Source organism: Leuciscus leuciscus (genome assembly GCF_965113295.1).
Source record: "Leuciscus leuciscus genome assembly, chromosome: 8".
Lineage (NCBI taxonomy): Eukaryota > Metazoa > Chordata > Actinopteri > Cypriniformes > Leuciscidae > Leuciscus > Leuciscus leuciscus.
The window spans coordinates 8,209,964-8,234,157 of record NC_138732.1 but is presented as its reverse complement, the minus strand read 5'-3'; the positions used below and the strand labels follow the sequence as shown (position 1 = coordinate 8,234,157).

Here is a 24,194-nt window from a genome sequence, read left to right as displayed (position 1 = left end):
TTTGAGCTTCTGCAAGAACCAATGAGGTTCATTCTCGTGTTACACAGCACGTTTGAGCTTCTGCAAGAACCAATGAGGTTCATTCTCGTGTTACACAGCACGTTTGAGCTTCTGCAAGAACCAATGAGGTGTGTTCTTGTGCGTCAAGCAGATTCGGTTGAGCTTCAGTTTATATTCACTGATCAATGTTTAAATGTGAATAAAGGCCTAAATTAAATCCGTTCATCAAATAAAGCGATTGAGTCGCTTTCGAAAATTTGGACTAAACCTCTCAATTCACATGGATTAGTTTTACGATCTCTTTATGAACTCTTTGAAGTGTCAAAGTGTCAGTTGCCTAGCTGTCAATGTAGGGAAGATGAACGAACGTCTTACAGGTTTGACATGAGGGTGAATAATAAACAACAGAACTTTCATTTTTGGGTGAACAATCCCTGTATGACTATAATTCTCACAGAATGCAATGCAATAGCACCACCCTGATGCTGATGGGAAGGCCTGTTCCTTTAAGAGGAGAACAAACACAACATGCATCCTCTGCCTTAAAGATCACAAGGAGGTTTCAGGTTACAGGTGATCAAATTCCTCAATATCTCACAGCTGAAGACAATGGCAGTGTCTGAAACTTGAAAAACATTGCATTTGCAAGGAGTATTCGAAGGCAGGAAGGCATCAATTGTCCAAGTGTTTTCATAACACCCTGTCTACTAAGAAGACTTCTACATTTTAGATCTTTAGACTGGATACTATGGCCTTAAGCCATTCTAAAAGAAGAAAACTTTCCTACAAAAACATTAGGTTATCGACTGACTGTATAAATAAGCAGCAGCCTTTGGTTACGGACACAAAATCACTTCAAAATATTGATTTGTAAAGTGCCCATCATAGAACAAAGCAAGCACAAGCAAATCATGTTTTCTAGGAAAATTAAATAAATAAAAAACACAATGGAGGACACTAATTTAGGACAGTATCAAACTCAAAAGCATTAAAAAGGTAAGTTTCAGAGGTGGTCAATCATATTCCTGGAGATGTACCACCTTGAAAAGTTTAGATCTCAGCTATAATACAACTTTCAACATAGAAAAACTAATTTTACTATTAAATTATTAATATATCATGGTATTTACATGGTGTCCCAAGGTTCAGCAATGAATACTATGAAAATAATTTTTTTTAAACAATAGCACTACAATGGTACATGTCAAAAAAAAAAAAAAAAAAAAAAGTACATATAATTCCATAGTACTCTGACATTTTCACATACCATGGTATTTGCATTGTGCTACAATGTACTTCAAAGAACACCGTTAAATTACCAGCACACATCCAAAAACAATGACACTATCATTCATGATGCATGTCCAAAAATATCATAACAGCACAACATGATAATAATTCAAGGTACTTTGATATACCATGGTACTGAATGATAATCATATGACAGTGCAAAACAATGCCATGACATTATTATAGAACAGGTCCACAACAACCAATGGCACTATAATGACTGGTACCATGTACAAACGCATGGTAATACCATGGTACTTCACCAGGAGAAAGACTTAAGTCTTTAGCGTTGTATAAACATCATATATACACCATATAGATCATTCTTACCGAGGTATTTGATGTCGAAGCCCTGCGGTGGTTTGAGGGACCTCCTCATCCAAGCCTCCCTCAACACCTCCAGGTGATCCTCCTTTCCCTGGATCAGTAAAACATGCTCATCTATCCAGCCCAGGAAAAAGGTCTCGGCTATGGCATCGGCCACCATCTTATTCCAGAAATATTTCATGTTCAGTGATTTGAAGTCGGCGAATATCTCGTAGCCGGTGTGATGGTGCGGAGGCTCCTCGCTCTCCGTCACCCCGGGCGCGTCCTCCGCCACGACGCGCGACAGCACGATGGCCAGCGAGTGCGGCGCGATCTGCAGGAAAGGCTCCATTGATCCTCTCGAAGATGCTTCGTTAGACTCGACTCATTCCACGCGCGTGGAAGCGCAAATAAGGCGATTGATTGATTGACTGACGGATTGATTGACTGATTGAGCGCGCGCCCGCAACCAGACAAAGAGCGCGATTGCGCGTTAGTTCATTTGACCTGCCTGTATAAGGTGATGCAATTGCTGTAATAAAAGAACATTATGGTGATATTTAAAGGGTAAGACCATTATTATTCCAAACAAAGGCCTGGGTGGATGCGGGATATCATTTTAAGGGTAAAATGCGCAGGTGATCATGTTATTCTCCGCTGAAATCGCCGCATATTATCCATTCCTCACCTTGATCAGAGGCATCGGCGTGAAAATAATGACATCCTCTTCCAGCAGGGATGCGGGATGGAGAAAAACATTATTTTAACGTCCATGGATGAAAAATGGATTTGCGCCAAAGCAAAAATGATATTTCTCGTGATCTTTTTCCCCTCGTCGAGATGCGGTTGATCCCTGCAGGCCGGTGCGTGACGATGCCTGTGTGGTTTACGGTGTGTAAAGCAGGTTATTACCTTGAAGCTCCCGCAGCTCAGATAGCGACGCCCTCTAACGGGGGAGGAGAGCTACTGCAGGCGCAATGCCAGGCAAACATCACTATTCTCCCAGTTACTCGCCCTCATATCGTTCCAATCCCGTTTGAACTCTCTACATGACTTTCTTTAGTTTAGTAAACACAAAATAAGAGTTTAATAAATCTGTTTCGAAAGCATTGTAAAAGGACAGCTTACTCACCCTCATGTTTATCCAAACCTGTATGAGTTTCTTTCTTCTGTTGAACACAAAAGAAGATATTTTAAAGAATGTTGGTAATCAAACAGTTGATGGTAGCCACCATTGACTTGATGGAAGTCAATGGTTACTTACCATCAACTGTCTGGTTGCAACTGCATGTCACACGTATATACGGTGACTCTTGGATTAGCAACAGTTTGACCTACAGAACATTAGAAACATTGATGGAACTCATTTCTGAAACACTTTATACTTTCACTTCCTTGGCCTTGAGCACTTTTTCAGAACGTATTTGTATTACAGCCACTGATCTATATAGAGTAATTTATTTAGATCAGTGATTACATCATCATAGTTTAACGGAGGTTACATCCCTCTCACTATGACAAACTATTCTATTGCAACAAATTGCTGGGGAAAAAAATCCAGACATCCTGACAAACTTTTCAAAGCAATTATATCATCTAGACTGATGGACCTTAGACCTTATTTTAAATCGCATGATATCTATCACAGCTAGAAGAGGTAGGGATGTCAGTTTGATGGGTTTCTTCTATTTTACTCATGCTCAGACATGTAAACATGTCTCTGGTGTGCCATTTGATTCTCCTGTTTCATAATAGCCTCAGGCGATGTGTAATTTAATGCTTTAGAATGAAGACGTTGAGCATGTTGCTAACCTGCGGGAGGATTTCAAACACGCCTGCTTACTCCATAACACTTTCCCTTTGTTTCAGTAAAAGCAGGGCCGTCGCTACCGGGGCGAAAGGTGGTGATGATTCTAGGGGCCCCTCACTTTCAACTGACCCCTCACAGCAACAACCTGCACCAGGGCCCCACATACCCCAGCTATGGCCCTAAAGGTATAGTAAAGGTGTAGGCAGTTATTACTGGTATCTAAGACCAATCATATCTTGTTTTATAAAAAATTAAAAAAATTGTAACAAAAATTATAACTCACAAAAACATGTCCAGGTAACATAAGAAAAAAATAAGATAAAATAATACAAATATTTACCATCATGAAAACTAGATTTTTTTCTTGGTGACATATTTTCACAACATTTAAGCACATTTTCCCTACAAATTGTCAATACCATAATACAACTAGATATTTTACATTGTTTTCAAGAATGTTGAGTATTTGAGACATTCACCCAAACAGAAATCAAATCCCCAAAATCTCAAACATGTGAGGCCTTGCTAAATGACACATTGACAGTTTATATTAGTTATTTGGCACTGATCAACTATTTTCATGCCAATAATGCTTCCTGAATCTGATAACAATGGTTTAACAGATTTAGACAGACTCTAAGAAATCCGGGCTTTCTGCTGACATTTTTCAGGCAGTCATTTCCTCCTCCAGTTTAACAAACTCACACACACACATCAGTGTAAGGTAATATGTTTAATGGAGGCCAAAGAGTGTTTGGTGACTGAAAAACCAGGAAGCCGTAACCTCACGTAGCCTGGTTAGTTTCCAAGTCTGTGAGCCGTAAAAGAACTTATGAGAACAAAGACAATTAGCACATAGGAAACAAAATCGAAATCTGATAACTGTTTATTTTTAGGAACCCAGCAGGTTAGTCCTTTTTTTCTTACCTAAATGTGAGTTATAGCCTACACAGTAAATTGACATTTTAAAAGAATATTTCACTTCAAAATTAGAATTCTAAATGATAAGGATGAGAAGTAACTGCACACAAACTTCTTGCATATGGGGAATGCCCCAAGTTCACTTGCAGAAACTAAACTTTTTCTGTTGACATCTGAGAAGTGCTCTGGATTCCTGCTCAGGATCAACTTTCCCCTCACCTCCAAAACTGAAATGCTTAGATTAGTCACCATGAAATCAAAATGGACAATTATTTTTTCTTTTTTTTTTTAAATGGAATATTTTTTATCCATGCACATAATCTTTTATTTTTTTATTCATGTGCCATCATAATCTTTAAGCAAAATAACTTCCCCTCCCTCTTGCAATGCCATCTCTTCTCTCCTCTGATGACGTGTTTACTGGCGTGAGGGCGGGACAACCTGTCACTCACATGAAATCCACCAATAGCAAACCACAACCGTCCAATTAATACTTTATGGACAAAATCAAGACCCGCCCTACATTTTTTCTTGTTCGAGAAGCTGTTTCATTTAGATTTGGTTTGCATAATGAAACTGAAACACCTGGTTTTAGACACCAATAATTTATTATTATGGTGTAGGGCCTTCTTTTACGGCCAATACAGCATCAGTTCGTCTTGGGAATGACAGAAACAAGTCCTTCACAGTGGCCGGAGGGATTTTGAGCCATTCCTCTTTCCTCACAGTGGCTAGATCACAATGTGATGCTAGTGGAGGAAAACATTTTCTGGCTCGCTCCTCCAAAACACCCCAAAGTGGCTCCAAAATATTTAGATCTGGTGACTGTGCAGGCCATGGGAGATGTTTAACTTCACTTTCATGTTCATCAAATTACTTAAACACAGCCCCACCTTCAGGGTACAAAGTTTGAACCATTGTGTGCACATGGTCCTCCAGAATGGTTTGGTAGTCCTTGGCAGTGACACGTCCATCAAGCACAAGTAGCGGGCCTACTAGGGAATGCCATGATATTGAAGCCCAAACCATCAGTGATCCACCCCGTGCTTCACTCTGGGCAGCAACAGTCCGGGTGTTGAGCTTCTCCACACCGTAACTCTCTCGGATGTGGGAAAGACAGTGAAGGTGGACTCTTTAGAGAATAATACATGTTTCACATTGTCCACAGCCCAAGATCTGCACTGCTGGCATCAATGAAACTGACATTGGCATTGGCACATGTGACCAAAGGTTTGGCTATAGCAGCCCGACCTTGAATATTGACCCCGTGGAGCTCCTGACAAACAGTTTTGTTGGGAACAGGAAAGTCGAGGTGCACATTTAATTCTGCAGTGAGTTGGGCAGCTGTGGTTTTATGTTTTTTGGATACAATCCGGGTTACGTCTCTTTCCTCAGCTTCCTCTTGAGTCGCCAGTCACTCCTGTTGGATGTGGTTCATCCTACTTGGTGCCGGTTGTATGCCGTTGGTATAACATAGCTCTCGATACACCACAGGGATTTTCTGTCCTGGTCAGATGAGCCAGCGAGACGCGTACCAACAGTTTGTCTTCTTTTGTACTCTGATATGTCTCCCATCATGTTGTGTGAATTCATTGCAATATGTTTATGTACAGCTGTGCTATTGCTCTGCTAATTCAATCTTAACTGTCTGCTCTTTCCGATGGAATGTAAAATCAGTGAAGATTGGCCACATATAGGTTTGAAACCTCAAATGCTATATTGGCCAGTGTTTAAGTTTCAGTGTCCAACTTTTGTAAGTAACAATAAGGAAGAAAAGACTATCACAACTTCCGTTTCATGCCGACTTTAAATCCTGGAGTTCCTGGACTAGGTATTTTTACTACATTAACATTATGTTTATAAGAAGACACTTTCTTAATATTTCACAATATGATGATTTTAATAGTTACATTATTGAAAAGGGTTGTGTAATTTAAACAACTGCAAAGTATATTTATATATAAAGTCTTGAATAGACTACAGTGCACGCAAATGGTGTGGTGACCTGAGAAATTAAAATTCTGGCCAATCACACGGCATCTCTTAAGGGACACAAACCACAACAACCAACAGCTTCTTGACATCAAAGCAAAAAAAGTTTAATCACTCTCCACACCTTAATTATGACAACAGCTAGTGCTATGTCAGTTTAATGATTTCTAACATTTTTTAGCAGTTACGTAGTTTTAGTTACAGGGTCATTTTCATGAACATTTTAGAGATCATGAGAACTGTAGATGAAATCTGTTAGATTAAAAAACAAATCTTATGCAGGGCATCATTTTAGCCTTGTTTAACAAGCAACTAGACGTCTCACACAACAAATAAATCAATTGAAATCCCTAATATTTAATTCACAAGTTCAAATCATTAAGCTGTAAACGTGTTCTCTAAGGAATGTTCTGCCTTCATCCCGCACCGTTAACAGTGACGCTTCACGCTTCAGAGTTGGGAGATGTGCTCTTCTCTTCCTCACGCTGCTTCTATAGAAGTGTCTCCGTTTCGGCCCTGAGGCTGAGAAATCAGAACAGACACGAGACAGAGACCATTACGCTCTTGAAACAATCTCACAACACCACAAATTTAGTTTCATCCATTAGGGTTGGGCAGAATTTAAGAAATGGCTCACAGGATGGCTCACAATTTGAATTGGAATGACAGAAAGATGAATTGCAATGCAATGAAATTCAACAGTCTCACAACAGAGGAATTTATTTGGTTTTGCAGATTTTTTAATTTTTTAAAATGTATACATTTTTATACATTTTGAACAATATAAACAACATTCTATAAAATGAAAGTTAATTTATTAAATATTTTGAATAATGATATAATATAATAGAGCATTCTACAAAATGAAAGTTAATTTATTAAATAGTTTAAATAATATAATATAATATTAGCATTCTACAAAATGAAAGTTAATTTATTAAATATTTTGAAAATATAATATAATTGAGCATTCTACAAAATGAAAGTTAATTTATTAAATAGTTTAAATAATATAATATTAGCATTCTACAAAATGAAAGTTAATTTATTAAATATTTTGAAAATATAATATAATTGAGCATTCTACAAAATGAAAGTTAATTTATTAAATAGTTTAAATAATATAATATAATATTAGCATTCTACAAAATGAAAGTTAATTTATTAAATATTTAGAATTATATAATATAAAACAATGAGCATTTTTCAAAGATAATTTTAGTTTATTAAATATTTTGAATAATACATCGTGAGCATTCTCCAAATGAAAGTTAAATTATTAAATATTTTGAATAATAATAATAATAATATAATTTAATACGGGCATTCTATAAAATGAAAGTTAATTTATTAAATATTTTAAATAATATAATTCATATACTATAATGTAATTAATATAATATAATAACTCTACAAAATGAAAGTTAATTTAGTAAATATTTTAAATAATATAATTCATATAATATAATGTAATTAATATAATATAATAACTCTACAAAATGAAAGTTAATTTAGTAAATATAATGAAGCATATGATTGATAACTCATTTATTAAAAACGATTTAATTTATAGCATTTTCTGGAAATAACCCATATATTGTATGTATTATGATTCATAATTAATTGAATGGTACACAACATTATCTTACATCCAGATTCATATGCGAGTATACCTTGACAAAGATGCGTGAAGGCAGAAACCGGCGCAGGAGTTGACTGGAGATGTTTGGAAAGCGCATCAGGTTGATGTTGAGCTGAGGGAGGACTTGATATCCCGCCATCAGAGGATAGAAATTATACAACATCTCCTGTTCTCCACCCGGCAGAATCCTCATCCGCACCTGCACAGACACAGAATGAGAAAGACCTCCTGAGTAAGTGAGTGTGGTGGCAATAGGAACAGCTACTTTTTTAAGGGCTGTGGGAAAGATAACATTGATTTGTTGATAACCAACAACATTACATTTTTATTTTTTATTTATCATTTTATTTCATTTGCTTCTTGTTGGGTTACCTTTCTATGAGGATTTTGCTTAACTCTCTGTATAGCTTTCGGACACCCTTGGACTAAGTGTGAGTGAATTTACTCTGGATCAGCGTTATTAGTTAAACCAAAACTAAAACTAAAACTAAAACCATAAAAAAAAACACATTTTCATTACTTGAAATAAAATAAACGTTAACTGAAATAAAATAACATGCCTAGGAAACTTATTTCAGCTAGATACCAAGGAAACATTTCTTATTTTAATTTAGCCCTGTTTACACCTGGTATTAAGATGCGTTTTGGTCGATCGGATCACAAGTGGACAACTCTAAATACTGGCGTAAATGGGGTCTACAAGTTTTCAGCTTGCCCACTTTCAAACTCTTCCAGATGTAGTCGAAAACGCATTCGACCGGATTGCAAACACCCATGTGGTCGAATGTGTTTGAACAGTCACAAAAGACGCCTACTCTCCGTCTACTGACCTAACACGTGAACATTATGGGAAGAGCTCTAGCCAGACAGGATTTGTTGACTTTGTCGACTGAAGACCCAAGTTTGGTTTGAAGATGAAAAACAAACCATGCACAATGTTCTTTCAATGTTCATTCCTGATCTTCCAATGTTCATTCCTGATTTCTAACACACACGTGTGTCTTGCGGCTGTCAGAGCAGAAACGAAAGCTGATGCTCTACGTTTTTCTGTCGTCTCCGGTCGTGTTCATATGTAAATTGCGCAAAGCTTATTTTGTCCATTAGATCGAAAGATCTGAAAAAACAAACAAACATACATTTTCCCTGCCCATAGACCTTCTCCTCGAAGAAATCAGGACAGAAGTGGTTGAAAGTGGACAGAAGAGTAAACGGAAATATGTCTCTCTCGTCTACTTGTGATCCGATCGACCAAAATGCATCTTAATACCAGGTGTAAACAGGGGTTTGATGAACAGATTGATTGTAAATTCAAAATAAGTTATTAAATTAATCAAAATAAGACCAAAATAGCAATATACTGTATGTTATCAAAGGTTGTGATTTAATTACAGAAATATATAGAATCTAGCATTTGGAGACGCAATGTGTGCTAGGTTCACTTTCTTTACATTTACATTATTTCCAGCGTTTATGTGGACAGAGGTTTAGAGCCTTTCACCAATATTTTACCAAAAAGGATTTGATATTTTAAAAGCTTGAGTTTGAACATTTGAAAGTGAACAATTAAAACATAAATATTTGTATTGTAACTTGGTGTTAGTTGGTTCATGTAAAGAGAGAGTGAACCCAAATGTGAACACCCTTAGAATTAACTATTTCCATCTGCAGTACAGTCTTTGTTCTTTGTGTCTAGATGTCTCAGCAGTTGCAATATGAGACAAGTTTTATATGAAATGAACACTAAAAGGAGATTACATATTTTATCTGTTCACTTGCATGCCATTTGACCATTAATAGACATCAAATCGCAAAATCACAATACTATTCATCAAATAAAATGTATGTGTTGTGAAGGACCTATGAAGCCAACTTCTTCTCTGACCTGTTTGAGTCCACTAAACATAAATGCATCGCTGGGCTCCACGCTAATCTCTATATCCTGAACCAGCCCGGTCCGATTCTCCAGATGGTACCGGACAGGCAAAGACTCGCGCACGCAACCAAAGGATGGCAGCTCTACAAAAAGAGGACGAGCAGAATGAATTTATAAGCAACAAAACAGAAAATAAAACTGAGAAAGTAAACAAAACAGTCTCAGATGAGTCAATCTATATTACTAAACTACATTTACTATAAAAACTTACATTTAAAGTTTTTGTTAGACTGACCTGCATGGACGTACAGAGGAATATTCTCTACCATCACATGTGGCAGAATAATGATCGTTCTCACCACTGATGTCTCAGCTGATGCTGATTTTCTGGATTAAAAAAAAAAAGTTCATGCAGGAAATTAGCATTCATCAAATAAACATATACATTTTCGTTACTTGAAATAAAATAAAATTTCCTGAAATATAAAAAACTTAAACTTATTTTAATTCAGTTAGTTGCCAAGGCATCGTTTCTCACTTTCATTTCATGTAACTATTTACATGGCATGAAAAAAAGGAAAGTCATCACTTTCAGTAAAATATGCAGGAACATTCTGGGTAAATGTGAGAATACAAGAGCGGCATCACCTCTTCCAGGAGATGATGTAGTGTCCAGAGGCGACAGTGCTGGTGCCGTTCTGAACAGGAGGACATTTGAGCAGGAAACACTCACTGGCACACTCACTGGTCTGCAGAGTGACTGGACACCACAGAAATGAATCGCATCAGTGAGTATATTTACAGTACTAACAGCGAACAGGAGTTCCTTAAATACTGTCTGCACGAACAAATAACTAAAGTCGACAAAACGAACACATTTATTAAAATATAACCTTCAGAAATAATGCTCTCCCACCTCCTTCTACTTGACTCAGGGGCTGATCGATGGCAGTCATACTGGAGGCCAGCTGTACTTCACTGTTCACCAGCTCGATCGGCCATGGAGACGCACTCAAAATATCCATCATCAGCAAGAACGGGATGTCCACATACACACGCTCCAAATGCTCAAACTGACACACATAAAACAGATTACCAACCTTATAAAATACATGCTTAAAACTGTCAACATTTAAATGGACAGTTCACATAAAAATAAAGAATGCTGTCATCTATAAAGAGCAACAGTGCCGCCCACTTTTTCAGCTGCGTTGGTTCCGGAAGTATTTTCTCCATTCATTTCTCCCATTAGGATTTCAAAAAAGTCAACTTTAAAGCGTTATAAGCCATGAACCAAACCAACCAGCTACATGGTGAATCATAACATTACAAACTTTGATTTGAAGCAAAGAAGTATCTGAAAAGCAGACAAATAGACAAAAGGTACAAGACTGTGTACTTAACAGCTTTAAAAGGAACACGCCGACTTTTGGGGACTTTAGCTTATTCACCGTATCCCCCAGAGTTAGATAAGTCCATACATACCCTTCTCATCTCCGTGCGTACCGTTACTCTGTCTGACGCACCCACCGCTAGCCTAGCTTAGCACAAATACTGGAGGTAAACGGCTCCATCTAGTCTACTGCTCCCAATAAGTGACAAAATAATGCCAACATTTTCCTATTTACATGTTGTGATGTGTATAGTCACAGTGTGTACAAATAACAAGGTCACATCATGAGACACAGCCATCTTCTAACCGTATACATACTGGGAACTATATTCTCAGAAGGCGAAGCACTGCTACTTGGGCGGAGTGATTTACACTGGACTCTTGCATTGTCAATACAAGATCTTGACCAAAAACTGACGCACCTATTGATGGAAATAAGAGTTGTGATGTAATTTCCATCAAGAGGTACATCAGTTTTTGGTCAAGATCTTTGCTAAAGAGATCTTTTAGCACGTTTTGCTTGTTTTGACTCTCTGATTTCTCTATGGAAAATTTTTATATAGTTTTACTACCGGAAGCCGACTGTTGCACTCTATTCATCTTCATGTCATTCCAAACCCATATGAGCTCCAAAAATGATGGAATAAAGGATTATGCAAAAGGATAAAAGCATCTTGATTTGAGAATGTTTAGATATTTGTAAGACAAACTTCGTTAGAAAACCATTTTTTTGCAGTGTAGGGGAAGTTCACGGTCTGCTCATCACACATAGCTATCGTATGACTTCAAGGAATACAGCGTACGAGTCGTATGGGCTACTTTTATGCTTTTTGTCATTTCTGGAGCTTGACTGATACCCCTATTCACTTCTGCAGTATAGAAAAATAGCAGCTGAACATTTCCTTTTGTGTTCCATGGAAGAAGAAAAAATGCATTTGGGTTTGGAACAACATTAGGGAGAGTAAATGATGACAAGTTTCATTACTCAAATCTTAATGTACCATCTAAGTGAACAGGTAGGGCAACTCTTACCTTACTGGAAACAAACTTCATGGCCACTTCAAAGGGAACAACCGTTTCTACAGTAACAGTTTCATCCTACAGTTGAAGAACAAACAATACAACTCTGTGAGTGAAACTGAATACCGGTGATAAGATTATACCACAAGCAAACAGGGTTATGGGTGAAGTCTATGTTTGGCTCTGACATGATAATCACAAAACTATTTCTCAGCATTCAACAAGCAATTGAATGACAGGGTGTTCGGATTTTACGTACTTTGTGACACTTGCAGGTGATGTCCTTGCCCTCGACTGTCGCACTCACAGAATAGGCTACGTGAAACAGTAATATTCTGGATCCCGTGCTCACACAACGGATATACAGGGGCTTCATAATCTGACACACAAGAAAACATGTACACAATAGACATACAGGAGTCAAGATCAGCTGATGATCAATTTAATCTGTGAGAATCAGTGAAAAGATGCTGTACCTTCTGTCCAGGTTGCAGATCTCCGAGGGGAATATCAGGAAGCAGGGCAGGATGAGAATCATCACACACCTCAGAGCCGTTTAGTGTGATTTGGGTCGACTGTGTGAGATTGGCATCCTGACCTAAATGAAACAATAGAAATATACAATACACACACAAATGCATTACAATTCGATTTCGCACTCAAGATCTTCCCACAGCACGCGTTTTTGCAATATTTTCCCCCATTTTTTTTTCGTTTCACTCTGACAATGTCAAAACACGGAAGAAAAGATCTGTTGGTACTTTTGTGTAAGAAACATTTAGTAATTTTTTTAAAGATTTTCATGAGTACCTGGTTTGAGGCCTGCAGTAAGTTTGAGGTCTTTGGCCACAGTGTCCTCTTCTGATTGGATGGTAACAGTGATACAGTACATCTCATTGGTCAGTGTTGGAGGCTCATGAGTCAGCTGTACAGAGATTTTGGGCACTCTGGAGATGATCCTACAGGGCATGATGATAAAAAAAACATAATTTAATGTTTATAAATGTAAAACTGTATCCAAAAGAGGCACCTTTAGGAATGTGAATTAAGAAAGTAACTTGACTTTAAAGTTATTCAGTAGCATGCATTTAAAGTTCTATTTTCTAAATGCATGTTTTTGATCTTATCCATTCATGTTTATTTATTTAAATGTTTTGACATAATTCTTAAAAGGATGGTTCAGCCAAAAATGCTAATTCTGTCATCATTTCCTCACCCTCATGTTGTTCCAAACCCTTTCGTTCATCTTCGAAACACAAATGAAGATTTTTTTTTTAATCTGAGAGAATTCTGTCCATCCATAGACCGCTACGCAACTACCACTTTGACACTTCAAAAAATTCATAAACTAGTCCATATGATTTGAGCAATTCATATTCATATAAGTTGTAGTTGCGTAGACTGTCAATGGAGGAACAGAAATCTCTTAGATTTTATTTAAAACATCTTCATTTGTGTTTTGAAGATGAACAAAAGACGTGGGGGGTTGGAATGACATGAGGGTGAGTAACTGATGACACTTCTTTCATTTTTGGGTGAACTAACCCTTTAATCAAAACATATCATAATTTTTGTCAACATATCTTTTGTTGAAACGACAGACTTCTCTCTCTGGTGACACATGAAGAACTTCTCCAATCATTTAATCCTTTTAAAACCTGCCACTTTCCTACAATCGACTGCAAGCTCGCATTTGCCTCCACCCAATGAAAAACAGATGAATAGAACCAAGACCCTCCTTACATTTTTTTAATAATAATCTGTTACGATCGGATGTAAGAAAAGATCTGTTGCTTCTGATTCATGGCGATTTTAATAATGAAAGAAAATTAACTACACCAATATTTTTCTGTACTGACTGACAGTGACAATCTATATTTCCTAATATTTTTTTTCCAACTTACATAGTGCTGGACTGTATAGACACTGTGTCCCAATCCACCTGTTGCTCTGGGAAGCGTGTCCTCTTCTTAAAGCAGCGGGACGCCAGCAAAGTCTCATGGGAAGAGGCTGCATCCCCCCAGCCGCCCCGCCAGGTCAGATAAACGTAGCGGCCGGTCTCTCTGCCTAACATGAGTCCCACACTCGTGATCTGAAAGACAAAAATAAAACAAAACACTATGTACAAGCCGTGGCACCATTAGATCTGTTGAAATTAAGTCAATGAAAATGTATATTTTACCTCAACCTTCTTTCCGACATCTTCCGTTTTGGCTACAAATTTGAAGCAGTATTTGCGAGTTTTGCCGGGGACGAGACACATGTTCTCCTGGCTGGAAGATTCTAGAATATCCTTACCTTTAGAGGCGTCCTCCAGCAAACAGTACTGGTTATATTCCTGCAATTCAAATGTCGCCATTAAGAAAAAAGCCAAATGTCAGGGAGTGATGTGTGTCAGTGTTAGGTGTGCTGTACCTGGTTGCTGAGGCTGACACACAGCTTTGAGAAGCGCACAGGATGTGGGCAGTCGGCTCTCACATAGACGTGTAGCTGGACAGGCTCATCTATGTGGAAACTAGGGGACAGGAACTTGGCTTTGCACTGAACTGAGAGGAGGACATGAACATAAACATACACATCATTACATTTTGTTCCATGTCATCTAACATAAAAACAATAACATATACACTATCGTACTAAAGTTTTTTTAATTAATACTTTTATTCAGCAAGAGTACATTAAATTGATCAAAAGTGACAGTAAAGACAGTATCAGTTTCCACAAAAATATTAAGCAGCACAACTGTTTCAACACTAATAATAAGAAATGTTTCTTGAGCAGCAAATCAGCAGGATCATGTGACATTGAAGACTGAAGTAATGATGCTGATAATTCAGCTTTGCCATCAGAGGAATAAATTAAAATATATTGAAATAGAAAAGAGCTATTATAAATTGTAATAATGTTTCACAATATCACTGTCTATATTTCTAATCAAATAAATGCAGGATAAGAGACTTGCTGTTAGTTTTTCAGGTTTTGTAATCAATGATTTAGACCGATCAGCTCCAAAGCTCACCAAAGGGCGCATAGTCCTGGACCTCAATGGTGATCTCATTATTGCCGGCCAGAGAGATGCGGTCACTCCACAGTGACTGGGCCGCCTTCACGGAGACCGGGTCACAGTCTGGTTCAGGCTCTGGAACTTCATTCTGGCAATCGCAAAAGAAAATATCAACTTTATAACCCCTACTAACACACCATATTTATCTACAGTAGGACTTTCAGAATATCAAGTACAAAAAACATAACATATCAACATTTTTCAAATATATTGCCAAGCCCTCTGAACAATATTTCCATACATACCATGAGCACTTTAATCAGATTCTTCTCAATCCTCGACTTCTGCTCTTCAGGGAGGATAGAGGCTAAGCGCACACATATACACGTGTTAATACAGTCACTTTTGAATGTGGTGAAGCTGAGAGTCTACACATGGTGTTCATATACCTCTGCCCACAAGCTCCATGGAGTAGGTGATGTAGTCTTTCACTTGACCCATGAGGTAGGAGCACTTCAGAGCCGTGCACAGGATAGATGTCAGCAGAGACCACCAGCGCTCAGTACGGTAGTCACACATGACATAATCCAACAGTCTGAGGAGTCACAATACAATAACTCATATTAGGAATACAGAGCTGTATCTGTGTATACTGGAGTAGAGTGTATTCTGAATTTATCTCACTTTAATGCTTTGGTGTAGTCTTTTGCATGATAATACTCCTCTCCCATCTGAACCACTTCATAAGGAGACAGAAAAAAGAGAGTAAGAATGTTATTTGCTTTACTATGCAATTAAATAAAGAACTGAAAATCCGGTTGATGAATGTTTGAAAGTGTGTTTCTGGACTAACTGAGATGGCTCTTCATTCGTGGACACTTGTACTTCTTAAACTGGGCGACAGCATTACTGAGGAGAGCAATGATCAGCTCCTGACACCAGAAACACATATATACAACCATAAGGAGAGAAATATTGCTGTAAAATATAATATATAACTGTTCAAATTCCTAAAAAGGCCCTTAGCATTCCTTATAATTCCTTACTCCTCATGACTGACTCACTTTGAGAATTCAATACTTTCTGACCTGAACATTCACATCTTATAAAATATGAGTCTGAAATCAAATTCACAAAAGAACCTGAAGATATAACTTAATGTATGTCATGAAATAACAGGTATTGCAGATATCTCACCGAGTGAAGCACATCTCTCTCTTTGACTTGAAGAGCGAGGATGCCTTGTTTCTCCTTCTCAGAGTCAGGAGGGTCAATGCCTGAGGGTCAAAAGGTCACTGGGTTAGAAATAAGACTTCATAACACCTAGGTACAGAGTAAACTTCCAAGCTTCATATTTATACATGACACCAACAACTCATGCCATTTTACTATATTTTAAAGTAATTACTATTTTTTACGTAAGCTGACTTGACTCACACATAAACTATTTGGATGAATAAAAACACTTCTGGTAAAAAAAGTTATTTCAAAAATTAGATTTTGTATAAAGTCTTTAAGGAAAATGCAATAATGACTTTTAATAGTCTAGGAAAAATCGAATCAGTAAAGTTTTGCAATATAATGGGCACGTCTAGAATATGGCGCTAAAAATGAAATGTATTAGTTCTTGTTTTATTGTTGTTGGGGCTATTGAATTATTAATTACACATAAAAACCCAATTGGGCAAGCAGAGTTTTTTTTTTTTACATTACAGTAATGAGAATTATTATTAACATTATGATAAACATTATGATAATAATGAGTCAATATGCTTAAAAGTCATGAAAATAATACAAATTAAATAATAACAAATACAATAAAATAATTTAATATTATATATAATAATTTGGGGGTAAAACACAACATGTTCTTGACAGGTTTTATAAGATTCACCCAAAGACAGATAGATTCAGAAAGGGTGATAGTGCTTCCCAAGCCACTACTCACTCTGATGTCCCTGTCTCCAAGGTCTCTGTCCGTAGAAGTCTAGAGCTCCGGAGGGGGTCTCTAATGGGTCGGGTGCAGGATAGCCCACACCTGGCTGGAACACAACCATTTCGCATCACAAACTCAAATAAATGCAGATGACATTAATGATGCATTGCATTGTGGGTAGCAGTACCTCATGACCACAGAGCTGTCCCGCTTGCTGCTTGCGCTCCTGAGCATAATAAGCACCCTGTTGATAGTAGAACCCTGGGTTCTGGGTCTGGATGGCGGTGAGGCCCAGTTTAATAGCTTCATCGAACAGATCACCAAATGACTGAAACCTACAGAGAGAGAAAGAACAATCAAGTGTGTGCATTTATGAATAAAATTCTATTTAGATTTATTTGAACAGCATTTTTCACAATACATATTTCAAAGCAGCTTTACAGAAAATGAATGTGTCAACATTTCAGTTTAGAGCAATTTGTTATCAGAGGTGACTGTGTCCCAAGTAATGTCCATATGTTAGAAATGTAGAGTTCTAATATTATACAAATCATGCAGTTAGCTAACATCATGTTTTCATTAAGACAGAAACCATCTCATTAAAGCAGTTATTACAAGTTGTGATCATAATGATTACAATATATTAAAAAAAATCAAAACAAGAGGTCAGCAATAAGTGGAATAGCTTTTCAAAAATTTATAATTCTAAACTTCTAAACTTAGTTTTTCCTTTTTTCTACATGTGGCGAGTCAGTATTACGTTTGTTGAGCAACATACGTTGAACATGAACACATTACGCAATGAGGCATTTGGTGTAGTTTTGAAGGATGGTCTAAATGATTTCTATGGTGATACTTTAAAAAAAACACCCACACTTTTTTACAATGTTCTGGTGCCGAGATATGTCTGGTTAATTGAAAATATCCCACTCGCTCTACAATGTTCTGCTTCAGAGATATCCCTCTCACTCCCACTCCCTCTCAATCTGTCTACACAACGGGGAGGACATAAACTAACCAGAAACACAAGGCATCAAAAAGAGAACAATACAAATCATAGTCAAACTGTGACATGTTTTAGATCTCTAATTACACCCAAATCCCTAAAACCCTTTACCATAGATCAAATCTTTGTCTAAGAACATGAAATAAGAATGCATGCATATGGCAGGGTTGAATCTTACTGTTTAGACATCCAGGCGGTGTGTTCAAACGCCAGCTCAGCACTTCCAATCTTCTTCTTGCAGAGGTCGATGTGTTTGCGGAACTGAGCGATGGCGTCCAGGGGGGTGTTGTGCTGAAAACAAAGCCTGCAGATCTGCGAGAGAAGACCACTGTTAGACACTGAACCAAATGCAACTGAACGTGACAGTGCTGTTTAGAAGAAAATGAAAACAGGAAATGAACAGAGTTTCCTGTGCAGTATTTACAACTGTTTAGATGACACCTCATACTGGCCGTGTCTTAAAGGACAAGTTCGGTATTTTACACTTAAAGCCCTGTTTACAGATCGTATCTGATGAAATAGAACGGTTAAGATTAAAATTTGGACACATGCTCCTGTCCCGAGAATTTTAGGTTTATTTCGCTTTTGTGGACCTATTTTGCCAAACGCGTCACACCCGTGATTCTTCCGTTGAGAGCTTGAATAATAGACACTCCAGCCCAGTTGGTGGCGATAATGCACCTTTGCCAATTGCAAGCAAACCACGGGCATTTCATTGAATACACAGAAGAAGCAGAAGAAGAAGCGGCGGAGTAATACCGTAAAGGTGCTGCGGTCTCACAGCACGTCCTATACTAGTCAATGGAGTTGGACAAAAACTACGATAAAACCTGTTGGAATGCATCTTTTTCAGCGATTTTTGAGTGAACATATCAGTGAACACCCCTGACCACTCGGTGAGTTTCACGTCTTTGTAAACGAAAGTTGAATGTGTTTTTAGGAAGGAATCTTCCAGTGCACATAGACAACCATTGTGGGGGGGGGGAAATAAAGCTAAAATTCTCGGGACAGTAGCATGTGTCCAAATTTTTATCTTAACCGTTCTATTTCATCAGATACGATCTGTAAACAGGGCTTTAAGTGTAAAATACCGAACTTGTCCTTTAAAACCATATGCAAGCACCACTCACACTTTCCTCAGAACATCTAATAATCTAGTTTACCTTGTAGTTGATGAATCCAGCCATGGTTTTGATCTCAAGCATGTTGGTTTCATGAGCTCGGAGTTCATGAATAAGAACATAAGCAGTCCTGTAATATCTGTGAGACAGAACACACAGAATGTGTGAGGGTCCTTATGAATAAATACTAAATATTTATTTAGGCAATAGACCCTAGTCAGTGTAGTGCTATATTTACTTTTTGACAGGAATGAAAACGAGGCTGTGAGGGATAGAAATACAATGTTCAATGGATTGTACTATCGTTTAACATACAGATCAGCTGAAAAAATGTTCAGCTGAAGAAACGTATTTAGGAAAAAAACATCAGAAGACAAAAACTACATTAAACAGTTTTGCCATTTGTGAAATTATGTGATCTGGGGCTTTTATAGAGTGCGTTTCATTGTAAAGACTGTGGCTGCATCCAAAATCGCATACTCTCTTGTGCAGGTACTTATTTTGAATAAGTAATTACTAAACGTACGTTCTATACAGTATGAATGTGTGTAATACGACTGTGATCTGGGCACACTACATTTGCCATGCTGTCATTAACATGTGACCGACCAGCATCAGTTACATCGCTTCACTTCCATTCATAAATCCTCTCCTGTGGCCTCAAGGGATAGTAAAGTGTCCATCATTTGCACACTTCAGAATCTCGCTGGAAGTAGTAAGTCATCAGGGTACTTTTTGCCTAGTCCTTTATGAGTACTGTAAATCCAGACATACTTCTTTTGTCACATGTAGTCACAAAAGTTGTCACTTTTGTCTATATAGTGGGGAAGTATGCGATTTCGGATGCAGCCAGTAAGTTTATCCCTCACAGCTTTTTCTTCATAATGCGTTAAATTCATTCCATGTTAAAAAGGCTTTCAAACCGTAATGCAGGGAAATAAAATGTAATGTAAAAATAGCAATGTAAAAACTCCTGTTAACAGCACTTACTTGAGGGCGTTCTGAGTGTCCTGTTTTAGTTCACTAAAGAAGCCCATCTTAAACTGGTGCCTGACAAACAGCAACTAGAATTCAAAGCATTCAAGGGTTTTTGCAGAAGTTGTTCACACTCAACAGATGACTAACAAATCAAGAACCATAATAAAATTAATGGTTACACTTATAATTTAGGGTCCAATTCTCACTATTAACTAGTTGCTTATTAGCATGCATATTACTAGGATATTGGCTGTTTATTAGTACTTATAAAGCACATATTAATGCTTTATTCTGCATGACCATATTCGACATCCCTTAATCCTACCCAATACCTTACTTACTATTAATAAGCAGTAATTAAGAGTTTATTGAGGCAAAAGTCGTAGTTATTAGTGAGAGTTGGACCCTAAATTAAAGTGTGACCAAATAATAATTGTGGAGTACTTATTTTGCATGAGATCATCTGCATGTCCTATTCTTTATGTAGGCTATGCATTCAAAAGATTTCGCTTTCGTATTGGTTGTAATGCCTCTATTTGAGTGTTATGAACTTCACATACACAAAGCATGCACAAAGGTTAAAAGTCATTTAGAATGAATTCAGGTGTTTAATTTTGGAGTTCTAGAATGGCCTCCTAGTTACCTGGTGTGTAGTTTTGTTGAGGAACTCCTTGTGAGATTTCACTCTCCTGATCTCATTATAATAGTAGGTCTGAGCATGTTCGTAGAATGCATTCTCCAACCTGCAGGCAGATAAATACACCAAATTAAATATGAATGAAAAATGTCTGTCAATCACTTCAGTCACTTTGTGTCATGTATTCTGGGCTGCGATTGAGGCAGTATATACAGTTTTTAGATTTTTTTTAATTCAGTGATTTAGTGAACTTTTAAATACCTTTATAACCATAACACAAAAGTAAATAAAAAGGACCTTATATTGATGTTTTTTGTAGACTAAAATTACTTTTATATTTATATTATAATTAACATATTATTCATAAAACATCTTATTGTTGTATGCTAATGAGTACTTAGCAAAGATGCGTTTTGGTCAATCGGATCACAAGTGGACGAATCTAAATAAAGGTGTAAATGGGGTCTAAAACGTTTTGAGCTTGTCCACTTTCGACACTTCCAGAGGTAGTCGAAAAAACATTAGACTGGATTGCTTTTGTAGTGTAGACGCTCATGTGGTCGAATGTGTTCGAACAGCCACAAAGGACCACCTACTCTCCGCCTATTGACCTAAATACCAGGTGTAAACAGGTGCGAGACTAACCTAATGATGTACCCCACCAGGTGGTCAGTATGGGGCAGGACAAACAGGGACTTCCCAGACAGGTCACAGGCACCACATAGAGAAGAAGCCCTCTCAGACGCCACCAGATCTTCACCTGAGACACAACCACATCTTTACCCATTAACAACTAGCCAAGACACAGATTGAAGTCCCTGAAACACAGATTTTAGATTTGTGATACCTGGTGGGAGAGGAGTTTTCTTCTGAATCAAAACAACAGCAACCTTCGTGTTTCTTCCCTGTAAACTTGTCCTGTGAGAAAAAAATATGTCTCTGATCCGACATCAACAAACAACAATTAAAAAAAAACTGTTTGGATTTGTCCAAAATCTCTATTTTGTTTCAAATTCGGAGTTCAATTGATTTTTCACCAACCATTAACAAACGTTTTTGCACCCATGTATCCAGATTTACACTACTAATTAAAACTTTTTTTAAAAGAAATTAATACTTTTATTCAGAAAGGATGCATTAAATTGATCAAAAATGACAGTAAAGACATTTATAATGTTACAAATGATTTCCAATTCAAACAAATGCTAAAAAATAATAAAATAAATCACAGTTACCACAAAAATATTAAGCAACTGTTTTTGATATTGATGATAATAATAAATGTTTCTTGAGCAGCAAATTTGCATATTAGAATGATTTTTAAAGGATCATGTGACACTGAAGACTGGAGTAATGGTGCTGAAAATTCCACTTTACATCACAGGAATAAATTGTATTTTTAATCAAATAAATGCAGCCTTGGTAGCGACCCTCCCCCTCCCCCCTACCCATTTTAGAACGGGGAAGCTGTTTGTTAGATGACTAGTTGACAATCATGACTCGTTTATAAAACTTTACCTGACAATTTCCACTTTGGTTGCGCATTCTGACTGCTTTTCCTTCCATTGCGGATCATCCCAGTCCAGCTCATAAAACAGCACGACCAGCGCAGGCACCAAGTTGAGATGTTTGTTCATCCAACCCGTCTTCAGAATCCCTTTAGGGATGTACCACTCATACGATGTTCTCTGACAAGAAAAGAGAACACAAAAGCCAAGTGGCACGAGTTAAATTAATTTGTTTTCCAAGTAATAAACTTGGGTACGACATGTATGTAGACTGTTTGATGATGACACCTATTGAATCGTAGGCTAGCCGCTACGGCACAAGTTAGTAGGCTATAGAAGAATAAAAAATTATACTTTGGCAATTGTGGTTTTTATGTGCATTGTGCACTGAAAAAAAGGTTAGATAGGCATGTACATTTTGCAACTGGAGTTCGAGGTAAGTAGTTTTACGTTTTAGCGCCATTTCATGTTGATTTTTTTTATTGGCTAGTCAGTAGACAGCAGCAAACACACTGAGAGATGATCATGCTAGATTTATGACACTGTCAGAAAACAATCGCAGGCTATCTTTGGTCGCAAGCCGTCTTTGAACATCTCTCACTGTACGACGTAGGACCACCGTTTAGGAGCCACGACCACAGAGATCACCACGATTGGTAATCTTTCATCTGGGACAGCCCAAAATCATACAATGTGTCCCTGGCATTAGACATTTCTAAAAAAATCTTTAGGTTTCATAGCTCTTTTGTCTCACCTTGGTTCTGCACTTTGGATACTCATGGTCTCCTGCCAGAACTTTGAAAGAGATAGGTACTCTGTCTGCCCGCCGGTTGGCACAGAAAGCATCCCATATGGCTCTGTGGATGGCATTATAAACCACATCCAGGCCTGTCAGAGCCACAAAGGCCATGGGCCTGCAGCACAGCTCTGGAGGAAGATCCCATTGCGCTGGACTCATGATACCGCCTGACCAGCAAACAAATCAACACAGATCAAGTCAATACACACAGAACAGCACGGACTTCTAGATGACAATCAACTGAACACAAAGAGATAAATGACCGTGGTTTATGGAATATGGAACATTGTTTATGATCAAGGATCCTGCAGATAGTGACTTAAACAACAGAAAACTCGGAATATGAAGACAGTAGCTTAATGACACACCGAAACATGCGTAACGTTACATAGTTGAGAAGTCTGCAATTTGGCTGCAAACGGTCAAAGGATAAACCGCAAAGCATCTGATTCCTTCAGTTGTCACCCGTGACAGCTGATGCTATTCTGTGAATGCTAAAGCTAACACTCAGTAACAGCCAGTTAAACAGTATTAATATGCCTAGCGCTGTCACTTATAACGAGCAAACATTAGTCTATGAGCTGGAATGTATTTACCTTTAGGTTCAAGTAGTGTTTTGCACGGTTTTTAGCAGGCTGGCCTACATTAATGTTCAGCTCTTGCTTATAATTCAAACCCCACCTTCATCATCATAACATATGACTGCTTCTTCTTCTTTCTCTGCGGGTTTTTGCGTCGGTTTCCAGAAGTCGCGTCTCTTTGGCGCCACCTGCACTTCACTGGCTCTATAACAGTTATGAGAAAATTGCATACATACCATGTCCAATTTTTTTCTAATTAAATGCTTCAAATCAACCCAAAATATTTGTGTATGAATGCAATGGAAAAATAATAAATGAAATTGTTTTCTTGAGCTGTCCCCTAGTGTTTTATCGTTCCGCTATTTTTTTCCGCTGAG

At 37.7% G+C, this 24,194-nt stretch overlaps 2 protein-coding genes across 3 annotated transcripts in view; both read right to left on the bottom strand.

Moving 5' to 3' along the window:
- The window catches only part of stox2b (storkhead box 2b), a 74,264-nt gene extending 71,761 nt beyond the window's left edge, over positions 1-2,503 (bottom strand). Inside the window, exon 1 of the mRNA XM_082176918.1 lies at positions 1,621-2,503. Within this exon, the coding sequence (XP_082033044.1) occupies positions 1,621-1,948 (328 nt within the window). The 5' untranslated portion in view covers positions 1,949-2,503. The remainder of the gene's footprint in view (positions 1-1,620) is intronic.
- A 3,940-nt stretch (positions 2,504-6,443) lies between these two features.
- trappc11 (trafficking protein particle complex subunit 11) lies at positions 6,444-23,976 on the bottom strand. Of its 2 annotated transcripts, none has more exons than XM_082176860.1 (30): positions 23,833-23,976; positions 23,192-23,403; positions 22,448-22,617; positions 21,777-21,868; positions 21,575-21,689; positions 20,936-21,035; positions 20,305-20,378; positions 19,357-19,453; positions 18,372-18,505; positions 17,375-17,522; positions 17,200-17,293; positions 16,449-16,528; positions 16,105-16,183; positions 15,936-15,990; positions 15,701-15,846; positions 15,557-15,618; positions 15,267-15,399; positions 14,663-14,793; positions 14,430-14,585; positions 14,152-14,339; positions 13,058-13,206; positions 12,724-12,845; positions 12,507-12,626; positions 12,260-12,325; positions 10,751-10,907; positions 10,483-10,594; positions 10,130-10,221; positions 9,844-9,977; positions 7,993-8,160; positions 6,444-6,841 (listed from the first exon to the last, which is right to left on the bottom strand). In XM_082176860.1, exons 2-30 carry the CDS (start codon positions 23,393-23,395, stop codon positions 6,800-6,802), a joined length of 3,420 nt encoding a protein of 1,139 aa, XP_082032986.1. In that variant the 5' UTR covers positions 23,396-23,403; positions 23,833-23,976; the 3' UTR covers positions 6,444-6,799. The 2 variants fall into 2 exon arrangements, with proteins under 2 accessions (XP_082032986.1, XP_082032987.1); XM_082176861.1 differs by having other exon boundaries at positions 21,777-21,847.
- Between the last annotated feature and the right edge of the window lie 218 nt (positions 23,977-24,194).